We start from the raw sequence: 20,940 nt of genomic DNA on the forward strand, positions 1-20,940 counted from the left end.
GTTTTAAATGCATAATTAAATTTAAATAAAATAAATCAAAACAGTAAAGCCTCGCACAACATACATCAAAGCAGACACTGCATAACAGTGCTTTAATTGAATTGCATAAAAAAAAAAATTTAAGAGGAGAGAAAAAGAAAATGCTAATCCATCTGTGTTAATGATGTATATTACTGTATATATAAATAATACTCCGTGTTTCAAGACGGGGCGTTCAATTCTATACCATAACATACATATACCGTATTTTTTGTTTTTTATATTAGCCAAAATGACTGATTTACCTCCATGCTCAGAATCTTACTTACCAAAGCAACACATTCCCCTTCAAGGCAAATAGCTTGAAATTATTTGCGCAAGGAATACAGTGGCATATTTGGATGACTTCTCTACATACTAATTGTGACCGATTCATACGCAGTGGGCTACTTCTATCCATTTACTTTTAAATGCTTAACATAAAGAAACAAGTAGCTGCAAATTAAACTCAATTAGGGTACTAGATTAATTAATTTAAACAACAAACTCGTAATTATACTCTCTTTCAAGCCTTTTTTTTTATCCCAAATGAAATTCCACTTGAGATCATTACCTCCGCTTTCTCTCCTGCAAGCGAAGGAGGTGTTCGGGGACGCGCCCTAAACGAAGGGGCGCCGTGGACGAGCTGTGACTGAGGGGTGTCGGGGACGCTCCTGGTAGCGCGCGTCACGTGGCCGCGGTTTGCGTCTGCTAAAATGAGATCTGAAATCCCAGTCAGTTTATTCAGTACATACAGAAAGGGATTAAAGCGACCAGCAGAGAAACGCACTGTAACTGAACACCAAGCACAGGAAAACCCTGGGACTGGTTTGAGGAGAGACAGTGGGAGAGCAGGGATATCTCTTTTGGATGGTATGATCGCAAAGTGAGAACCTAAATCTGTCAGTTCATTAAAGCAATGAACTTGAACGTGAAAGAGTTTAATTTCTTACTGAGATGGAACTACACCACACTCTTCAGCTTTCTGTCTGGCAAGATTAAACTGTTTTGTATGCAGTATAGATGTAAAAGAAGTATTGCGCAAAACAACTACAGCTGGAAGTAGAAATACGGAAAGAAAGACAAAAACCAATGCCGACGTCTTCAGTGGTTTTGTTGACATTTTTAAATTAAATTTAAAAAGAGAATAGTTCTGAGCCTGGTGTGCACACCCGTGTCGAGTGGGGCTGAGGAGTGGATTCCACGCATTGCTGAGTGGATGTGTCCCTGCCGTCTCGCACTGTGGAACTTTAATAAAGACTGCTGCTGTCCGCGGGTGGCTCACAGAGGCACGCGCCGTGGAACCCACAAGCACTCACCGGCCTCGACTCCCTAGTGGAAATCAAAGTTGGCTTCCGTTGTTTGAAACGCAGATTTATGATCCAGTCACTGCGGCAGCGGATTGCATTGCTGTGGGCAAAGTTATAAACATTTTTGGATACTGATGTTGCAACACGGGATGGCCAATTTATAATTTGGTGGGCTTTGAAGCTGTGGTTTCGCCGTTACTGTAGAAAACCGCAAGTCCATACCGAAGGAAGCATTAAGTATAGAGTATCATAAAACCACAGGTTGCAACCTGTGCTCACTGGAATTTACACGTATCGTTAATGGGGTTTGAAATTACTACCCCGCGCTTCCCCCAAAATGGGATTATCTGTTTTTAAATAGATTTAAAGTTGCAACTCTTGCATGTGCTGTACATGGTAAATAAAGACCTTTCGACAGAAAATAACATCACAGGGAGAAAGCCGAACAATAATCACTCACGTCTTACTTCTGCATTGTCATCAAGTATTTCATTATTCAAAACACGTTTACAGAAGAGAAGGTCGCTTGATAATATTATATTACGGTACTGTGGATTTACTGCAATGACTACGATGCGCATCCGAAGACTTTCCCGAGGAACTGTCTTGCTGTCTGTCACTGCGCTCATAGCAACGGGTAAGTGCACTTTTTAAACTGAACAATTCCACCGTTTGAGAAACACGCACCGCCGGGAAATGAATGCCATTGCAATGCGGGGTTGATACTTGCACTTGCTACAGAACTGCTTAAGAATGTGGGTCTTAAAAAAAGAAAAGTTTCCATCTGTGTACGGGATGGGAAGATGTTCCTGACTAGGATTCATCCCTCGAGCAGCTACTAGTCTGCCTTCTTGAACATCCCCATTGATTTTGCTCATGCATTTCAGCAAAGGGAGCGATAATGATTGCAGTGAGCGGTGAGCCTATGTAATTATGCCCCTGCTCATTCACGTCCTTGTTCATTTTTCTTTTTAACTTCTTTATACATTGGAGATTCTGGAGCTGCTGTTTCTTATCCGTGTAACCTTTGAGCACTATTGTATCCTTCATTATTATACTATTTTCAGTGTTTAGAATACGGTCACGCAATTTCAATTACAACAACGAGTATATGTGTATGGGGTAGACGTGTGAGATACTAACGGGATTCTTACACATTGTATCCCGCCACAAGGCGGTGGCGCGCCCGTATTGAAAGTGACAGAGCTGCACCCCCCACGTACACACAAAAGAATGTTTTACACTAACGCTGCTAAAATGTGTGTTTTTTGGGGGGAGCGGGCAGTGTGGTTAGAATGGCAGATCGACGTCAACATTCTTTTTATATGTTAAAATTTAATTAACGTAGTATTATACTTGAACATTTCTATAAATAAAATGTAAACGTACGTGAAAAAGTGTTTTTGTTTGGAAAATGAATATGTACAGAACATGACCTGTTTATTAAATTTAGCTGTACAGAAAAATAAAACAGCTGCTCTCGCAGAGATAAAAACAAACAAACACAAAAATAGCTGGATTTTTTCTTGCTGTAAAACTAGCTGCAGTTTATTCAATATTGTTCACCTAGTTAACCTCGTTAAGCATACTAATCGACACGGTTGTTTTGTCTTAGTGGGAAATCAATCACCACGGCTAAACCTTTCCTGCAGATCTTGCGGTGGCTGCTGTCCACAGCCAAGTGGCGTCGGTGTTCCGGGGTGAGGGGCGCCAGTTTATTAAGTGGGAGTTTTGGGTGCGAAAACATTGACGCGTAAATACAATTTTAGGATTCAAGTAAAGGCATGTCGTTTAAAGGACATGTCCAATCGGTACATCTAATAATAACAGTAAAACACCATTATAAAGATTCTAGTGACTTGACATGAAGCATCTACTGTTTACGGGCCAAGGTCTCATTAATGCGGGATGCAGTTCAAGGCGTTTGCAATCTGCAGAGCAGTTCAATAAATAATGCTGGTTTTGCAGCACACAACCTTGAACTATTTAATGTGCACTTTTATTTGAAGTAGATACAATAATAATCTGCTAATAGGTTTTGGGAGTTTGTGAAAGTTTCTATAGAAGGTAGTTTTCTGTGCGCCAGTAGAGAATTCGACCCATTGTAGAGAGAAAGAGATTGTGTACTAAGCCGTATTTTTCTGAAACAAAACAAAGGAACATTATAGTTATATTGGTATTGAACTTGACATAATTGTTAAATAATATTATATTTATTTGAAGGGAACGGGACAAGCACATGCAGCAATAAATGTCGACTCTTTCTGTTGTATTTAAGAACAGTGGGCTTTGCGTATCAGTAGCTTTATCATTAAATGGTCATAAACTTAAACTGTAGTTGTATTTCTCGGCCAGTAAATTCCATGTTTGAATATTGGACAGGCATTTTTGTACCCACAAAACCACCCAATTCCTAAATGGGTTTACCCATTCTAGAATGCTTCAAGTGATTCGCGTTGGGTTAACCGGGACTAGAAACTATTAACATACATGTTCCTGTATGGAAGGAACATTATTCATAGTATAGTGTCATTATACTGGCAGTACAGTTGTTGTGTTATTATACGCTTTCTGAATATGGAAGACGGTAGTCCAATATTTTATAATGTTGTTATCCGGTCAGTCTGTATTTGTTTTTTTCTGTTTTTCCTCTGACTTTCAGTAAACTGAATATATATTAAAGCTACATTTGCAGCAGCAACTAGTAAACTGAATCAATGAATACCATTATTTAAATAGAAAATCCCCCCTTGGCAATAAAATGTGACATGGAAAGCTTTGTAAGATAACTGCACAATGGACTGATTTATATTGTAACCTTTCAACCTTTTAGCATTCATTTCTCTTACTATTCACATATTCCATACTCCTTTATCCAAATACATGGAGTGTAATGTCACAGCTGGGAAGTCATGCTCTGCTTTCTCCTGGGCTTTGTTCAGTCATTCAGTCGTTCAGTATAATGTACTGTCTTGGAGTAACTCTTCTGTATTTACACATGTTTTAACGCTGGGACTTGTTCCTTTAGATGGGTCCAATCACAACTAAGAAATGTGTTAATAGTAAAATTAATTACATGTAAGTTTGTTTTTTTTTCTGTGAAAAAGTTGCAGTTAAAAGAAAGTGTGATTGCACTCTGTCGGAAATGCTAAGATTTAAAAAAAAAAACATGTTTCCCTAAATTAGTAAAAATGCTTATGAAAAAACTCAAAACAAGAGGCATATTTTACATGTTTCCAATAAAAAAAGAAAGAAAGAAATGTTTGTTTTAAAACAGTGTTGTGTCTAAGAAATCCTCTTTGCAACCGACAATATTGCTCACACAAAATGCCCCCCCCCCACACCCTTAGTGTCTGGAAGGTCTGTAGTCTGTGCCTCGAAGATTTGAGACATTCTGCTACCCTGTGCTCCACATGCACCCACTGCCATGCCTCTCTAGTAGAATGCTGATAGATCTTTCTGCATTACTGGCAGACTGTTTTCATTGTGCTGCTCCTATAGATTTATAGTGCTGCAGGGATCATGTCACATGATCAGCCTCATTTGCATCTCTAGCATATAGACAGTCGAAATATTTGTAATTGGATTTATTAAGTTGCTATTAGTCTATTAAAAATGTTTCACGATCCACAACAGATTCTTTTGTTTTATCTAGCCATCAGTCAACATAACAATACATTTAGGATTGGAAAACATGGAAATACTGAAACCAGGCACCCTGCAAAAACAAATAATCTGAAGAATGCACACATAAGAGTGCGGTCAGCTGACTTCTAGTCAAACAAAATCACAAACTGGGCTAAAGCAAAGTGTTCAGTACTCTAGGACGGGGGTAGGCATTACCCCATCAGCAATTGTATTCTCTCCCTGATGCATGTAAGAGTTTAGGTGATCCCATGAAAAAAAAAAAGTGTTCTGTTAAGTTGTGCAGATATGTGATGAGGGCTGCTGGTATTATCCAGAACAATACTATTATTCTAATGACTGTGTTAGGGGGCTTCACATTAGGTTTGTGTAAACATTTACCATCCGAATCAGCAGGGATTACTCCCTGTTACTGTCGCCTTGCTTCGTGATCCTGATTATAAATAGCAGAGCTCATCAGCCAGACGGGTTCACACGGCTTTATGACATAATATGCACATCAAAAGCCTTCCTATAATATGCAACAGTGGTGGTTTCAAATATTTAGCCTATACCACAGTACACAATATCAGTTAATATAAAGCTGTTGTAGTACAAATAAAATACTTTGGGGAATAATATTTGTACAAGTAATTCCAGTAAATCTTAACTAATACATATTACCATCATTGTAAGATTTTCCAATATGAAAAACACACACATTATGGTAAAGGTGAATTTTAGTTTTTTTATGTCATTTATTTGAAGCTGTTAGAGAAGAATATTTATCATGCGCTCCTTGCAGAGCTTCAATGCTGTACTTCCGGTCAATTCTGTAAAGTCACATGAAGGAGGTTGACATTGAAAACACGTCGTAGGAAAAGCAGAGATTGGTACGTGAATACGAGCGGGGCTTCTGGGAGTTCAAGTTCTTTTAAAGAAAATAAATCACTAACATTTAATTTTTTTTTGTAGAAATATATATTTAAAAAAATGCACAAAGGTAGAGTCATTGTCTTAAAAAACAAATAGTTCCGAATTGTTTTTACTACAAGCACTTAAACCCAGAAGCAAATCACATGTTTCAGAAATGCAAATTATATTTTTTTCTTCAGAAAAAAAGTTTGCTGATGACAATTTAATAAATAGCTATGAGAATTTAGCCCAATGTCTGCCTCTTTATAAAAAATGTGATATCTACAAAGTGATGGTAATGCATATTAGATTAACTGGAATTATTTTGTAAGCTGCCTGTACTTTAAAAGATTTATTACATCTGTGTGTCATGATTTGGCAGTGAGGGGCAGATTCATAGAAACAGATGCCTACAGCATCTTGGTCTAAAGGGAGTTCTGCATTGGGGAAGTAAATCAGCTAGGGATATTCCCCATGATCTCGCTTCAGTGACCCCCTGACTAGGCCAGGCAAAGAATAATGTGGCTGGGCTTTGCCTCCAGGGGTTCAGTAGTGTGGCAACAATCTTTGCTTCGTTTTGCTGAAAAGTGGCATTTGGCTTGACAGCAGAAAGGGAGGTCGGCAGTTGAACTTTCACCTCCAGAGTGGTGAGTGGATTTTAGCGGTGAGGGGACATTCAGGAAATCTCAAACAGGGGTAAAACTGATAACAAAATGTGTATACAAATTCTCGTTTTTACTTTATGCACATCAGGTAGCTAAATTTACATTAGTTATTTTTCTGTTATGTCATAAAAAGTGACCAGATCATTTGTGTGTTTGCTACAACACAAATATATTGTGTTGTGTATGATTTAAAATATACTATGTAAAAACGTTTATATTCTCAAAATACCAAATATATTTTTGAAATTTTGTCTTAGATAAAGACATTTTAATAGAATCATTTTAAAAAAGACTTTACAAAAAACTGGGAACTTCTCTACCAGGGACGCGCTCCGTACTGCCCACCCCTGTATTGTAAAGTAATTGATTACAGCGCCTTCAGATTTCCGCTTGGTATCGCTACGCCCGTGACAGAAATACTGTATCTTGGACTTTTATTACCGACCCTTTATTACGTTCTTTTAGAAATGAGAAATTTCAACGTGAAGTTGTATTTTTCTACTTTAATTTCTTATGCTTTGGGATGTATTTACACTTCAGGTGATTCAGCCAGTACCCTACTGCTTTATGTGCTCTGAGATATCATGATTTAGAACACTTCAGTAGAGCTTAAAGACTTGATTCATGACCTGTCCACATTGGCTGCTCCAGTACTGATTTCTTACAGCTCCTGACTGTGCAGCAGTGGTGTCATGCATTCTGTATTTCAACAATTGTAATCCTAATTGCTGTAGAGGGCTTAGACCTTGCACTAGCTCTGCATCCCTTCCTGGGTTTCAAAACCCACCTTGTTTAGATATATTATTGAAATGACCAGGCCCTGAACAATCAGGCCCCTGCTAATCTGCTCTGAATGAACGGATCACACTTCTCATCACAGCATGAGCAAGTCGCACAGGTCTGCTGTTTACTTATAGGGGTTGACATACAGCTATAAGGGAGGACCAGTTTAACAGGAAACTCCTGGGTCCTGATCATTTCTACTTAATTGAACGTTCTGAAAGCCAGGCCACATGCGGCTCTGAGTAGCCAAGGTGTGGTTGCATCTGTAGACTATATACGTGCTGTTATGTTGAGCTTGTCTTAGAAGGCTCCACTTTAACAGAGGTACATTCAGCAATTAATTTCCTAATCAAATATGGACCATATTCAATGCATTGAGGACATTATTATTAAAAAGAAAGAGCCCTAACCACTACTCCACAGTGGTGCCCCTTTATATATCTTAATATATAAAGAAGAAAGTTTGTCTGTCTGTCTGTTCCTTTATGCATTCGGACCCCGCAGGAGACAGTGCAACCAAACTTTACGTGGCCTCCTCTTTCATCCAGGGGAAGGTCGAGGGCTATTTTTTGATCACTACAGTAGCCATGCATCTCAAATTAAAGAAACCCACAAAACCAAAAAAATTTAAAAGAACAAAAATTTAAAAAAAAAAAAAAAAAATGTTAAAAAAATGGAAAGGGGTCCGAGCGCATTGTGCGACACCCAAGATCGGTAACTTATAGGAAACTGTAAGGCTACTGTTCCCCAATTTGTCATGCATGAAATATTGCAATGTTGAATTTCCCTGGGCAGTGCTGGGTTCTTCAGCTAGTAATAATATAATATGCACTGAGAAAGCATGAGTCTTCTCTACATCTGAAAACATGCCTGTGGTATCAATATAATATAATATATATACAGTATGTGGGACTCCAAATAGGGCAATTGTTAATTCACTGTTGCATTTCTAGCAGTTATTGAAGCAACAGTTTCGTAGTTACTAATGTGGCCCAGCACATATCTGGCATAAACAGAACAAGTCTATGCAGGATAAAAAAAAAGTGTTCAGTAATTGCTCCTTATTTGAAGAATTGCTCAATTAAATCCTTATCAACTTGGTTTTGTTCTGTATTGTCAGACCCTGCATGAAGCACTGTAGTCATGTTGTATAATAGTTTATAAAAAGACATCTAATTTGAAACTCTGTGCTTTTTTCCATTAGTGTACAAGAAGTAACCCGTCGGCTATTCGAGGCAACCCTTTTTCCCTTTCTTTCACCGGCATAATAAAGGGAAAGGACTCCAAGAGTCTTTCTGCAGTGTTTGCTAGGATTGTCCTCCAGCTAATATGATGTGCCAGTTATCAGAGGGGGCTTCTCCTAGTCTTGATCAGGTCTTTGTGGTTCTGAACTGCTTTTGAATATTTGTAGCAATGTTAGATGGTGCGTCAATGCAAATGATGGCGTCAATATTTGTCTAGGTATTTTGACTTATATGCTTGGAAAAACATCATAACTGGCTAAATGGTGCGGGTCCCTGAGTGGTGTGCAGGGTGAGTCATGCAGTCAGGGGAGCGCAGGTTCCTGGCTGTACGTTGCCGGTCTTTACTGGCATTCCAGTGGGAGCATTGACTCTGGCGCTCCTGCAGGTTAGGGAGGAAAAATTGGTTCCTCCTCATAGCGCTACAGTGGACCCCACTGACTAGGCTCCCAGTGAGCTCACAAACAACTGCAGGACTGGCCTTTGTCCTCCAGGGGCCGGTAGCTCGCTGACATCCGCTCTTGAGAACCTGGGTATAAAGAGGCAATCAGTGTGGATGTAGGATGGGAAGACGCCCACTAAACCTGAGCTGTTGTGGGGAATTGTAATGAAGTATTACAAATTGGGGAGAAAATCGGCTGCAAAACAATGTACTTTTTTGTATTTATAAAGAACGAAAAAACAGACCAAATGGGTTCTTTGACCATTTAGAAAAATGAATTAACTGCTGGGAGCAATGAATATATAAGGGGCTAAACATGTTGTAGTCTGCAGTAAATCAGCCAGTTGAGAGAGTGAGTACCCAACCATGCAGAAAGACAGGGAAAGTGCCCAAAGTCAGGTTATTCAAGTGTGACAAATGCACAGTTTTCATTATCTTCCAAAGTTAATTAAAATATGATTTCTTGGCTTATTAAATTAGGACAGAGAAAGGCCAAGCTGGGGGGAAGTTTACAGTGACAATTATAACTATCCAAGTTAGAAGCAGACATGTCTTCGTGCTGTGCCAAGTATGTCATGAAATCTTATGAAGTAAGACAGGGCACGCTCTTGAAAGACTGCATGTACAGTGCGTTTGTAATACCTATAGTAAGCATAGTAACATGGTTTATGATATTTGTACCCTATTGTATCTTTCTTCTCTGTGTTTCATTGTCTTCTATGCTCAATACATTGTTTATTTGCTTTACTAGGCTTTGCTATGATTTTACAATTTTCTGTACAGTAGACTCCAATTTCTTTGAAAGCTTCACATTTGAGACCTATGTAATGAATGCATGTGCCTGGCATAGAACTACAGTGCTACCCCGTTATAATGCGACCCGTTATAGTGCGGCATCGATTATAACACAGTAAAGTCGTGGCTCCCATTTACCCCATAATGCAATTTGACTCACAAATGTTGGGTTTTATTGTTGTTTTACATTACCGTATTTAAACCCATTTAAGTTGAAACTGGGACATATAGTACTTATAAAACTCCCCTGTATTTTTTTTTCTGAAAGTAAAAACAAATTGTCCGTTAATGTTATAATACAAGTACGAAACAATACAAGTGTGTATAAACGTCCTTGGATTCTGTGCTATTTATTTACAGTTTATTATAAAAAATATACAATTTAAATAAGAGTGATGTAAGCCGGGGAGCAGTAAGCTTGCCTCAGCCGGGATTGATTGATGTCCGAATGCCCACATCTACACGAACAGAGCTGACAGCTGAGTTAGACAAGCTGCTGTGTGAATGTGCAAGACTGTTTGTTGTTTTTGGTGTGGCCCAGGCTGACAGGGGCCAGGAATAATCGTCCCAATAAACCGTGGATTCGAGTACCTGCACATTGTGTGTGTCTCCTTCCTTCATTTTCCACGGTACACTACAATATTAATTTGGTCATTGTAAAGCATTTCAGGAACAAAAATGCCAATATTCGCTATGGACCCCGACAACCGCGTTATAACGGGGTAGCACTGTATTTTCTTATCTACTATTGCTTTTGCCTGAGATCTGACCAGATTAAACATGTGGATAACTGTCGGTCATTCTGACCGTGGTTACAGAGACATCATGGGACCCGGGACCTCCTAACATGCTTGTGTCTTTTACACCAACACTACATTAGCAGTACCAGAAGAAAAACCTCTTTAGTTATGAAGCTTGTCCCCTGTGGGGTTTGAATTGTAGTAAGATTCTGTTGCTGCCTGCTCAGAATCAGGTGTTGTCCTTTTATTTAGTGTATTGATTTATTTCCCTCTCTAGAGTTGTAATCAAACAGGAACGTCTGCTTTTGTTGTGCGTGTGATTTTTTTAAATGTTAATACAGGCAGTTCGTATGCCAGCATAGGGAAGGAGTCAGAATAGCTACAGTCATCATTGGCAGAACAAGGGTAACGGGCGGTGGGGTGTCAGGAAGCTTATTTTATCATTTATAATGATATAAAAGGTATAACCCATGATGATGTGTGGGGGTCAGGAGTCTTCAACACGTGGAAGTGCCCTGTGCTCCCAGTAGTTACACCCTATTAAACAGTGAGATTACATGTTATAAAGCGTGTTTTGTGTTCTTCTGTTAATTCCATCCACAACTGAGTAGTTCATGTTACAGTAGTTTAGTTTGTTACAGTAGTGATACAATTCAAGCGTTCCTGGCCACTTATCTTTGTGTCTTGCAACGTATGTCTTATTTCTTAGTATTATTGGTACATTTCTTCTAAGAAGCTGCTTGATGAGATTCTGGGATCAATAAGCTACTAACAACCAAACAAGCAAGATGGGCTGAATGGCCTCCTCTCGTTTGTAAACTTTCTTATGTTCTTATGTTCTTATATGTTCCAGCCACAAGTCTAAAACAGGTGATGGCTTAGCAACCTCCTTCCGTCAGTGTCTGCTTCCCAAAGCTTGATTTCCTGTTATTCACAGCAGTTTGCGGAGCAGGCCTTATTGCTAGGCAGACCTTGGTAGCTGTCCCATTAAATATTATCATTGCTACTCATAACTTATTACCAACACATTTTCATCCTACAGGGGGTCATTTCAGTTTTATAGAGGGGGCATTGCCAGCATAGGACTGCTTTTGTACTTATATAAACCTGCTTTTTCATATGAAATGGCTTTTGTCTTTAAAAAATCTGTTCAGATCCAACAGATCGATAGTGTTTAATAGTCAAACTTGCTTTGTACAGTATTGAAATGTTCTGGCATACAAAGTCCGGTAACACAATATAGGACACAGAATGTTTACAGCTTTCTTATGTTTTTATAAATGTACATGTACGGCATAGTAGACCAAAAATAAATTATATTACTGTATTGGACACTATTGTAACCAATGCAATATCTATTTCCATATTTCGAGTATCACAATGAAAGAGGCATGTTTGTTGTCTCAAAACATCTTCTGTGTTTTAATGCTTATTTTGTCAGATCATTGGTGAACTGGTTAAGTCAACTTTGCTTATAGTCACCATTCCTGCCCTTTTAAGTGGTATTAAATGAGTTTGACCTTGGACATCACAGTATTTCCCAGCAGAAAGGAGTGTGGGGGTGGTGTTGTTTTAATGTTATGTTGAATATCAGTCTCTGTATTGAGAGCAGCATTGAATATCTCTCTGTATTGAGAGCAGCAGTGAATATCTGTCTCTGTACTGAGAGCAGCAGTGAATATCTGTCTCTGTATTGAGAGCAGCAGTGAATATCTGTCTGTATTGACAGCAGTAGTGAATCTCTGTCTCTGTATTGAGAGCAGCTGTGAATATCTGTCTGTATTGAGAGCATCAATGAATATCTGTCTAGGTATTGAGAGCAGCAGTGAATATCTGTCTCTCTGTATTGAGAGCAGCAGTGAATATAGGTCTCTCTGTATTGAGAGCAGCAGTGGATATCTGTCTGTATTGAGAGCAGCTGTGAATATCTGTCTCTGTATTGAGAGCAGCTGTGAATATCTGTCTCTGTATTGAGAGCAGCAGTGAATGTCTGTGTTGAGCAGCTGTGAATTTCTGTCTGTGTTGAGAGCAGCAGTGAATGTCTGTCTGTATTGAGAGCAGCAGTGAATATCTGTCTCTGTATTGAGAGCAGCAGTGAAGTATCTGCAAGGAGCATTCATTCCTTACATGTTCTGCTCTGACAGCTTCAAATAACTTACTATTAAAAAACACCTTAATCATAATGTGTGCATGTTTCATATATAGTAGGAAAATGTCAGGTCTAAGAAATGAGGGCTTTAAGTAAGATTTAATGAGATTATTTAGATAGCACCATGTGCTTTTGGATGAGTTCCTCCTGTAGTATAAGATATTATTATCGTAGTATACTCTGTCTCCCGTACATTGGACAAAGTAGATAAATCATGCAGCAGTGGGGAGGGAGATTGGTCCATCCATCTACCCATCCACTGTGAATCATGCACCATCATTTATAGCGTCCTGTCATGTCTGCATCCATCACATATTCTGTCAGGTATCCCTCATGTGTTGGATATGTTCTTAGTTTTTATTTTATTTAGTTGGCACAGACAGCATACAACCATAACCATGGCGAATAAATACTTATTTAAAAAAAAAAAAACTAAGACTAAAACACAACTAATATTAAAAACATATCTTTACCAGAAAAAGTACTGTATTAAAGAAACAAACTCCCTTATAAAAGTTGACTCTGTTAATTTGCACGGTACCCATGATTTTCCCATTGGTTATACAATACAGTGCATTTTACCTAATTGCAGGTTACTGTTTGCCCTGATCCGCTGCCTTGACATGCCATAGGCTTCGTAAGGTGCTGGAAGTAGTCTCGAGGGATCCATGCACGATTATACAGTACAATGCACTTACCATGGTTTGCCATCTTTTTAAATATGCTTTCCCATAACTCCCTGTGCTCCTAATAATTATGACACTTTTGCTTCTGTTTCAACCATGTGCCAATCAGTGTGCTTGTTGGATAACAAGGACCTGCAGCGAGTGCTATTGTGGCAAAGTGGATTGCAGTGCACAGGTGTAGAGGTGACGATGCAGTGCACAGTAATAAATGACCAAACAGTATTCACGGTCAAAGCAGCTTTATTGTGGCTCTTCATGCCGTCAACTAATCGTGTTGGCAAATGCACAGCAATATGTATTTGCACAACTAAACAATACAGGGTTTCAGTCCCGTAACAATAATGAGTACAAGCAATGTACAGGCATGGCTCTGTATCCTTTTCACGGGGCTCCAGTGCCAGTGGTGAATACACAGTTAATGGTGACCAGTGCAGTATTGTAATCAGGGTTTGGTGCTGGTTTAACAGCTCCTTGGTGTTAGCTGTCTAATAATTACAAATCACAACAGTTAGTAACACCAAACAAATACAAAACACTCACAGTCTTTTATGGTTAAACAGCTCTCCGTTCGTAACCATAACAAAAGGAACAGATTGCTTCGTCACATCGCCTGATATACCCTCAGTCACGCCCACTTTGGTAGCGAGGGCAATCACATATCCTCCAATCCATGACTGACACATCGCCTATCGCATTGTGGTATTGTGACTCCACCCTCTTTCCGGATGGCTGGCTTCCGACTGACCCTGGAATGAACTGCCAAACCATCCTCTCTCTGTTTCCTCTGTTTCCCTTATACAGCACCCTCACAGGTCGGGAGGGAGATTTATAACTAACAGGTGGGAATTAGTGTTGGTGTAATTTTTATATGTGGAAATGGGTTTATTGTGTGTCTTTTTGGAGTTGATTTGTTTGATTAATTGACTATTTACAGACGGGCTCTCAATTGAGACTTTGCTGCCTGCTGGGTTTGGTTGATAGGCGGGGTAGTGGATGATTGGCTGTGCCAGTCCTCAATCAGCAGGAGGGTGTGTCTCGACCGAGTGTCCGTCAGTTTAAAAACATCCTGTGGAGATTGCTCGGGGCGACTGCAATGCCATGCTACAGAGGGGAGTTGCGTATACTCAGGAGGAGAGAATGAGTTGATTAAGAATCTGTAAAATATTAGGCAGCAGTGTAGAGTAGTGGTTAGGGCTCTGGACTCCTGACCGGAGGGTCGTGGGTTCAATACCAGGTGGGGGACACTGCTGCTGTACCCTTGAGCAAGGTACTTTACCTAGATTTCTCCAGTAAAAACCCAACTGTATAAATGGGTAATTGTATGTAAAAGTAGTGTGTAAAAAATAATGTAATTGTATGTAAAAATAATGTGATATCTTGTAACAATTGTAAGTCGCCATGGATAAGAGCGTCTGCTAAGAAATAAATTATAATACGTAGTGTAGCCGATTCCTGGAGCGGGACGCCTCGTTTATAAGGCTAGCGCTCACCCTCTGAGGCACATTTTATTTGTAGTTTTTGTACTTTGTTTTATTTAGCTTTTTGTACAGTTTACTGTATGTGTCCTCTGTGCATTACCATCGTTGGTAGCATCACATGACCTGTTTATTTACTTGGTTTTGTGTTAATAAATCCTGCGTGCCTGTGCTGTCATTTCAACTCCACCTCCCATGTCTCTCTGTATTGCCTAAGCAGCGGCTACCCACACACACGTGACATGAGCACCCTGTCACACTCTGTCACAGCTATCCATGAGGATACTGGAGAAGACATTTGTTTCTGAAATGAATACGCTACCTGAGGGTCTTTTACCCTGCTGTACAGTAACGCTTTCATCAGGAGTTTGATTCTCTAAGGGTTCATATGCAGCAGTAATTCAACACCAGTGATTAAGCTCAAATCAGGGCTTGGTGTTTAATGGAGTTTGTATATGCAACTATTGAAACCCTTATCTTTAAAGAGTGTTGGGGAGTAACAGATTACAATCTGATTACATTTTTCAGTAATTTGTAACTGTAATGGTTCCTTTTTCAGACAGGTAACCATATGTGCTAATAGATTCCATTTTATGTGAAACCATAATGTAGGTACTTTTTGTTACATTTAATAAAAGCACTACGGCCAATGCATAAAATGGAAATCAGAAAACGCTGTATGTTACAATGCAAGTCTTACATGGTACATGAACATGCTTGTCATATCATCTAACTAGAATATGGCATCAGAGGAGGCAAAGAGTGACCATATTTCAAGCTGCAGCCTGGCCACACTGAAAGAATATATAATTGTGCACAAGAAGTAACTATTTGTAACTGTAACTACTTTCTTAATTAATAAGTAACTGTAACTAATTTTGTTTAAGTAACCTGTAAATGTAATTCTTCAATGTAATTTCCCTGGCTCTTTCTACATTGAGGTGTGTATATCAATGGTGTGCAGTTTTTAGAGTACAGTGTAACACTAATATGCTTTCCCACCTCCGTACAGTCAGCCTTGCGGAATCTTTTTAGAAAGTGCTGGAATAGTTAATAAGCAAATACTTATCAAAGCAAAAACAACAGTAGTGAATCATGCACACATAATAGGATATTAAAGGTAAGACATTTCAAAAGTAGCTTATTACTCCAAATCTAGATAGGTTATGCTAAGATTATACAATGCCCTAGTTATACCCCACCTAGAATACTGTGTGCAGTTTTGGCACCTCACTACAACAAATACATCATTGCACTGGAGAAGGTACAGAGAAGGACAGCTAAGGTGATCCCAGGACGGAATGACATGAGCTATGAGGACAGGTTCAAATAATGAAATCTCTTCAGCTGAGAAAAAAGAAGGGAAATAGGGGACTTGATTGAAGTCTTTAAATATAAAGTCAAGCCAAGACATGACTTCAAGTTTAACACAGAGAAGAACAAAGTTTAGAACAGAAGGTAGGAAGCACTTTTTTACACAGAGAGTTATAAATGCATGGAGTAGTCTACCAGGTGAAGTAGTACGATCTAAAACACTGGGAACATTAAACAAAAAAAGCTAGATTGTGTGCTTTTAAATGAGTTCCCCCTCAGTAGGGAAGAATGGTGTGCTAACAAGGGACGAGCCTTGATGGGCCGAATGGCCTTTTCTCATTCCCAAACTCTTCTTATATTCTTATGCTCAAATTGTCATTAGTACCGTTATTTACTGAAACGGAAAAAAAAAAAAAACACCAATTGCAATTCTAAAACAAATAAGACTACTCACAATGGTTTATTTGTGATTTGGTAACTGTATTGAATGTTGTTTTTCTTTCTGAATAAAATTGCGCTTATGAAGATTAGAGTTAATTAGAGTAAACAGCATTGAGACTTTAGGCCAAAGCATCATTTAAATGCTCATTTTGATGTTAGTTTTGTTGAACAATGTTATTATTATTATTATTATTATTTATTTCTTAGCAGACGCCCTTATCCAGGGCGACTTACAATCGTAAGCAAATACATTTCATGTTCGGGAACTACTCTTCTTTATGAACAGCATACACAAGTGTCATGAATATCAAACTTTATTGATCCAAACAGAAAACACAGCCATTCAACTAGTATTAGTGCTGAGTGACGAGTGAACCGTTTATTGTACTCCTCACAGCGCTCCCTTTCAGTGAGTGAGTAAGAAGGCACAAGACAAAGGCCATGCTTCAGAATAGCCTGTGTTGTACAGCACACATAGATCCTTGGCATCAGCTTCAAATGTTTTATGAACACACTTCTGAAGCACATATTGATGCGGTTTCCTACTTGCATTTCAATCCAATATTAAGCTGAGCCAGTTCAACAACAGAGCAGATGTGCAATCCTCATCAGAATTAAGGATCTTTGAAAATATACTGCAGTATATTGCCAGCTTTAAGTAGTCTTGGACAAGCTATTCTGGCTACTGAAACAATAAGCCCTGCCAAAAGATACACACCTGAGCACAAGGGCAGCCTGCATTCACCCAAACAACTGGCAAGATCAGGGCGCACAGAGGGTAAGGGTTAGAAGGGCAGCCTGCACTCACCCAAACAACTAGCGAGATCGGGGAGCACGGAGGGTTATGGTTGGGAGGGCAGCCTGCACTCACCCAAACAACTAGCGAGATCGGGGAGCACGGAGGGTTAGGGTTGGGAGGGCAGCCTGCACTCACCCAAACAACTAGCGAGATCGGGGAGCACGGAGGGTTAGGGTTAGAAGGGCAGCCTGCACTCACCCAAACAACTAGCGAGATCGGGGCGCACGGAGGGTTAGGGTTAGAAGGGCAGCCTGCACTCACCCAAACAACTAGCGAGATCGGGGAGCACGGAGGGTTAGGGTTGGGAGGGCAGCCTGCACTCACCCAAACAACTAGCGAGATCGGGGAGCACGGAGGGTTAGGGTTAGAAGGGCAGCCTGCACTCACCCAAACAACTAGCGAGATCGGGGAGCACGGAGGGTTAGGGTTGGGAGGGCAGCCTGCACTCACCCAAACAACTGGCGAGATCGGGGCGCACGGAGGGTTAGGGTTGGGAGGGCAGCCTGCACTCACCCAAACAACTAGCGAGATCGGGGAGCACGGAGGGTTAGGGTTGGGAGGGCAGCCTGCACTCACCCAAACAACTGGCGAGATCGGGGCGCACGGAGGGTTAGGGTTGGGAGGGCAGCCTGCACTCACCCAAACAACTAGCGAGATCGGGGAGCACGGAGGGTTAGGGTTGGGAGGGCAGCCTGCACTCACCCAAACAACTGGCGAGATCGGGGCGCACGGAGGGTTAGGGTTAGGGTGGAGGATACACATTAAGATGCGCAGTCATTTCACTCGACAGAGCTACCTGTAATAGTCTGAAGGTGAAGTATGAGAGTGACAGAAATAGCTTTTGGTCTAATCCCTCACACTTTCCCCCCTACAAGAATCCATCTCTACAACAAACACAGGTTTAGGGATCAAATTGCCTATTGTAAATAAATGGATTCCTAGACCAGAGACTAGCCTTATTGAAACTGAGAACAGTACGCTATTCAGCTGCCAGTTTCAGACCTTACTCATATACTAAATGTTCTCATTCATGTTGTTCAGAATGATAGTAAATGTGGATATGTACGTGAACAGTATCATTGTGTTAATCACCCGAACTTGAAATTGTGAAGCAAAATATGAATACAGCTACAGACATGCTCAAATTTGTTGGTACCCTTACAGCTCATTGAAATAATGCTTCATTCCTCCTGAAAAGTGATGAAATTAAAAGCTATTTTATCATGTATACTTGCATGCCTTTGGTATGTCATAGAATAAAGCAAAGAAGCAGTGAAAAGAGATGAATTATTGCGTATTCTACAAAGATATTCTCAAATGGCCTGGACACATTTGTTGGTACCCCTTAGAAAAGATAATAAATAATTGGATTATAGTGATATTTCAAACTAATTAGTTTCTTTAATTAGTATCACACATGTCTCCAATCTTGTAATCAGTCATTCAGCCTATTTAAATGGAGAAAAGTAGTCACGGTGCTGTTTGGTATCATTGTGTGCACCACACTGAACATGGACCAGAGAAAGCAAAGGAGAGAGTTGTCTGAGGAGATCAGAAAGAAAATAATAGACAAGCATGGTAAAGGTAAAGGCTACAAGACCATCTCCAAGCAGCTTGATGTTCCTGTGACAACAGTTGCAAATATTATTAAGAAGTTTAAGGTCCATGGAACTGTAGCCAACCTCCCTGGGCGCGGCCGCAAGAGGAAAATTGACCCCAGATTGAACAGAAGGATAGTGCGAATGGTAGAAAAAGAACCAAGGATAACTGCCAAAGAGATACAAGCTGAACTCCAAGGTGAAGGTACGTCAGTTTCTGATCTCACCATCCGTCGCTTTTTGAGCGAAAGTGGGCTCCATGGAAGAAGACCCAGGAGGACTCCACTTTTGACAGAAAAACATAAAAAAGCCAGACTGGAATTTGCTAAAATGCATATTGACAAGCCACAATCCTTCTGGGAGAATGTCCTTTGGACAGATGAGTCAAAACTGGAGCTTTTTGGCAAGTCACATCAGCTCTATGTTCACAGATGAAAAAATGAAGCTTTCAAAGAAAAGAACACCATACCTACAGTGAAACATGGAGGAGGCTCGGTTATGTTTTGGGGCTGCTTTGCTGCGCCTGGCACAGGGTGCCTTGAATCTGTGCAGGGCACAATGAAATCTCAAGACTATCAAGGCATTCTGGAGCGAAACGTACTGCCCAGTGTCAGAAAGCTCTGTCTCAGTCACAGGTCATGGGTCCTCCAACAGGATAATGACCCAAAACACACAGCTAAAAGCACCCAAGAATGGATAAGAACAAAACATTGGACTATTCTGAAGTGGCCTTCTATGAGTCCTGATCTGAATCCTACCGAACATCTATGGAAAGAGCTGAAAGTTGCAGTCTGGAGAAGGCACCCATCAAACCTGAGACAGCTGGAGTAGTTTGCTCAGGAAGAGTGGGCCAAACTACCTGTTAACAGGTGCAGAAGTCTCAATAAGAGCTACAGAAAACGTTTGATTGCAGTGATTGCCTCTAAAGGTTGTGCAACAAAATATTAGGTTAGCGGTCCCATCATTTTTGTCCATGCCATTTTCATTTGTTTTATTATTTACAATATTATGTTGAATAAAAAATCAAAAGCAAAGTCTGATTTCTATTAAATATGGAATAAACAATGGTGGATGCCAATTACTTTTGTCAGTTTCAAGTTATTTCAGAGAAAATTGTGCATTCTTTGTTTTTTGTGGAGGGGTACCAACAAATTTGAGCACGTCTGTATGTCCAAAAGTTTTGAATCAAATAGAATTTTAGGATTGAGACATCATTTAAAAAATATATGTGAACATAATTTAGATATTTTATTTAACATCATGTAATCAAAGAAACTACAAAATGATATTGCAAAAGTCTACCGGAAGCCATAATAGTAGTACAGTATTTCATGTTAGATTTAGAAATTTTTCAGTTTTGTCAGTTTTTAATTAAGTTTATTTATTTATTTATTTATTTATTTATTTATATAGCGCTTTTTATACAAATGTATCGCACCGCACTGTACAGTATGTAGCAGAAAAAAAAGAACAGACCACAATACATTTGTGTAGCATGTTACACATACAACTGCCACAATCAGACCCTTTAAATAACAGATTTAAATAACAGTATACACATAATAATACAAAAGCAGCAATTTTAAAGTTACATTAAAACCCACTAAGATAAGAAAGCTATTTTATAAAAGTGCGTTGGCAAACTACAAAGCTGTATGTAATTTAAGATATTAACATAACGTTATTCAGCAGGCTTCTATTGAGGATATTTTATACCAACATGAAATATAAATAAATAAACACACAAATCAATAGATGAATAATAATACAGTGGAAATATGCTCAATGGAAATCACACATGCGTGCAGGTGGGTGATCATTTTGAAACGGACTCTAACCTTCGAGCTGCTAAACTAAAATTAAATATTTGTGCACGATATTTGTGCAGTTTAGAGATAATATATAATACCGTTAAAAATCAATTCAAGATCATTATTTTCTTTTA

The 20,940-nt window shown here is 39.6% G+C and overlaps 1 protein-coding gene across 1 annotated transcript in view; it reads left to right on the forward strand.

The window, feature by feature from the left end:
- Positions 1 to 791: 791 nt before the first annotated feature.
- LOC117430243 (transmembrane protein 132E) overlaps positions 792 to 20,940 on the forward strand; it is a 299,335-nt gene continuing 279,186 nt past the window's right edge. Inside the window, exon 1 of the mRNA XM_034050090.3 lies at positions 792 to 1,965. Coding sequence (XP_033905981.3) covers positions 1,722 to 1,965 — 244 coding nt within the window. The 5' untranslated portion in view covers positions 792 to 1,721. The remainder of the gene's footprint in view (positions 1,966 to 20,940) is intronic.

Source organism: Acipenser ruthenus, chromosome 26 (assembly GCF_902713425.1).
Source record: "Acipenser ruthenus chromosome 26, fAciRut3.2 maternal haplotype, whole genome shotgun sequence".
NCBI lineage: Eukaryota > Metazoa > Chordata > Actinopteri > Acipenseriformes > Acipenseridae > Acipenser > Acipenser ruthenus.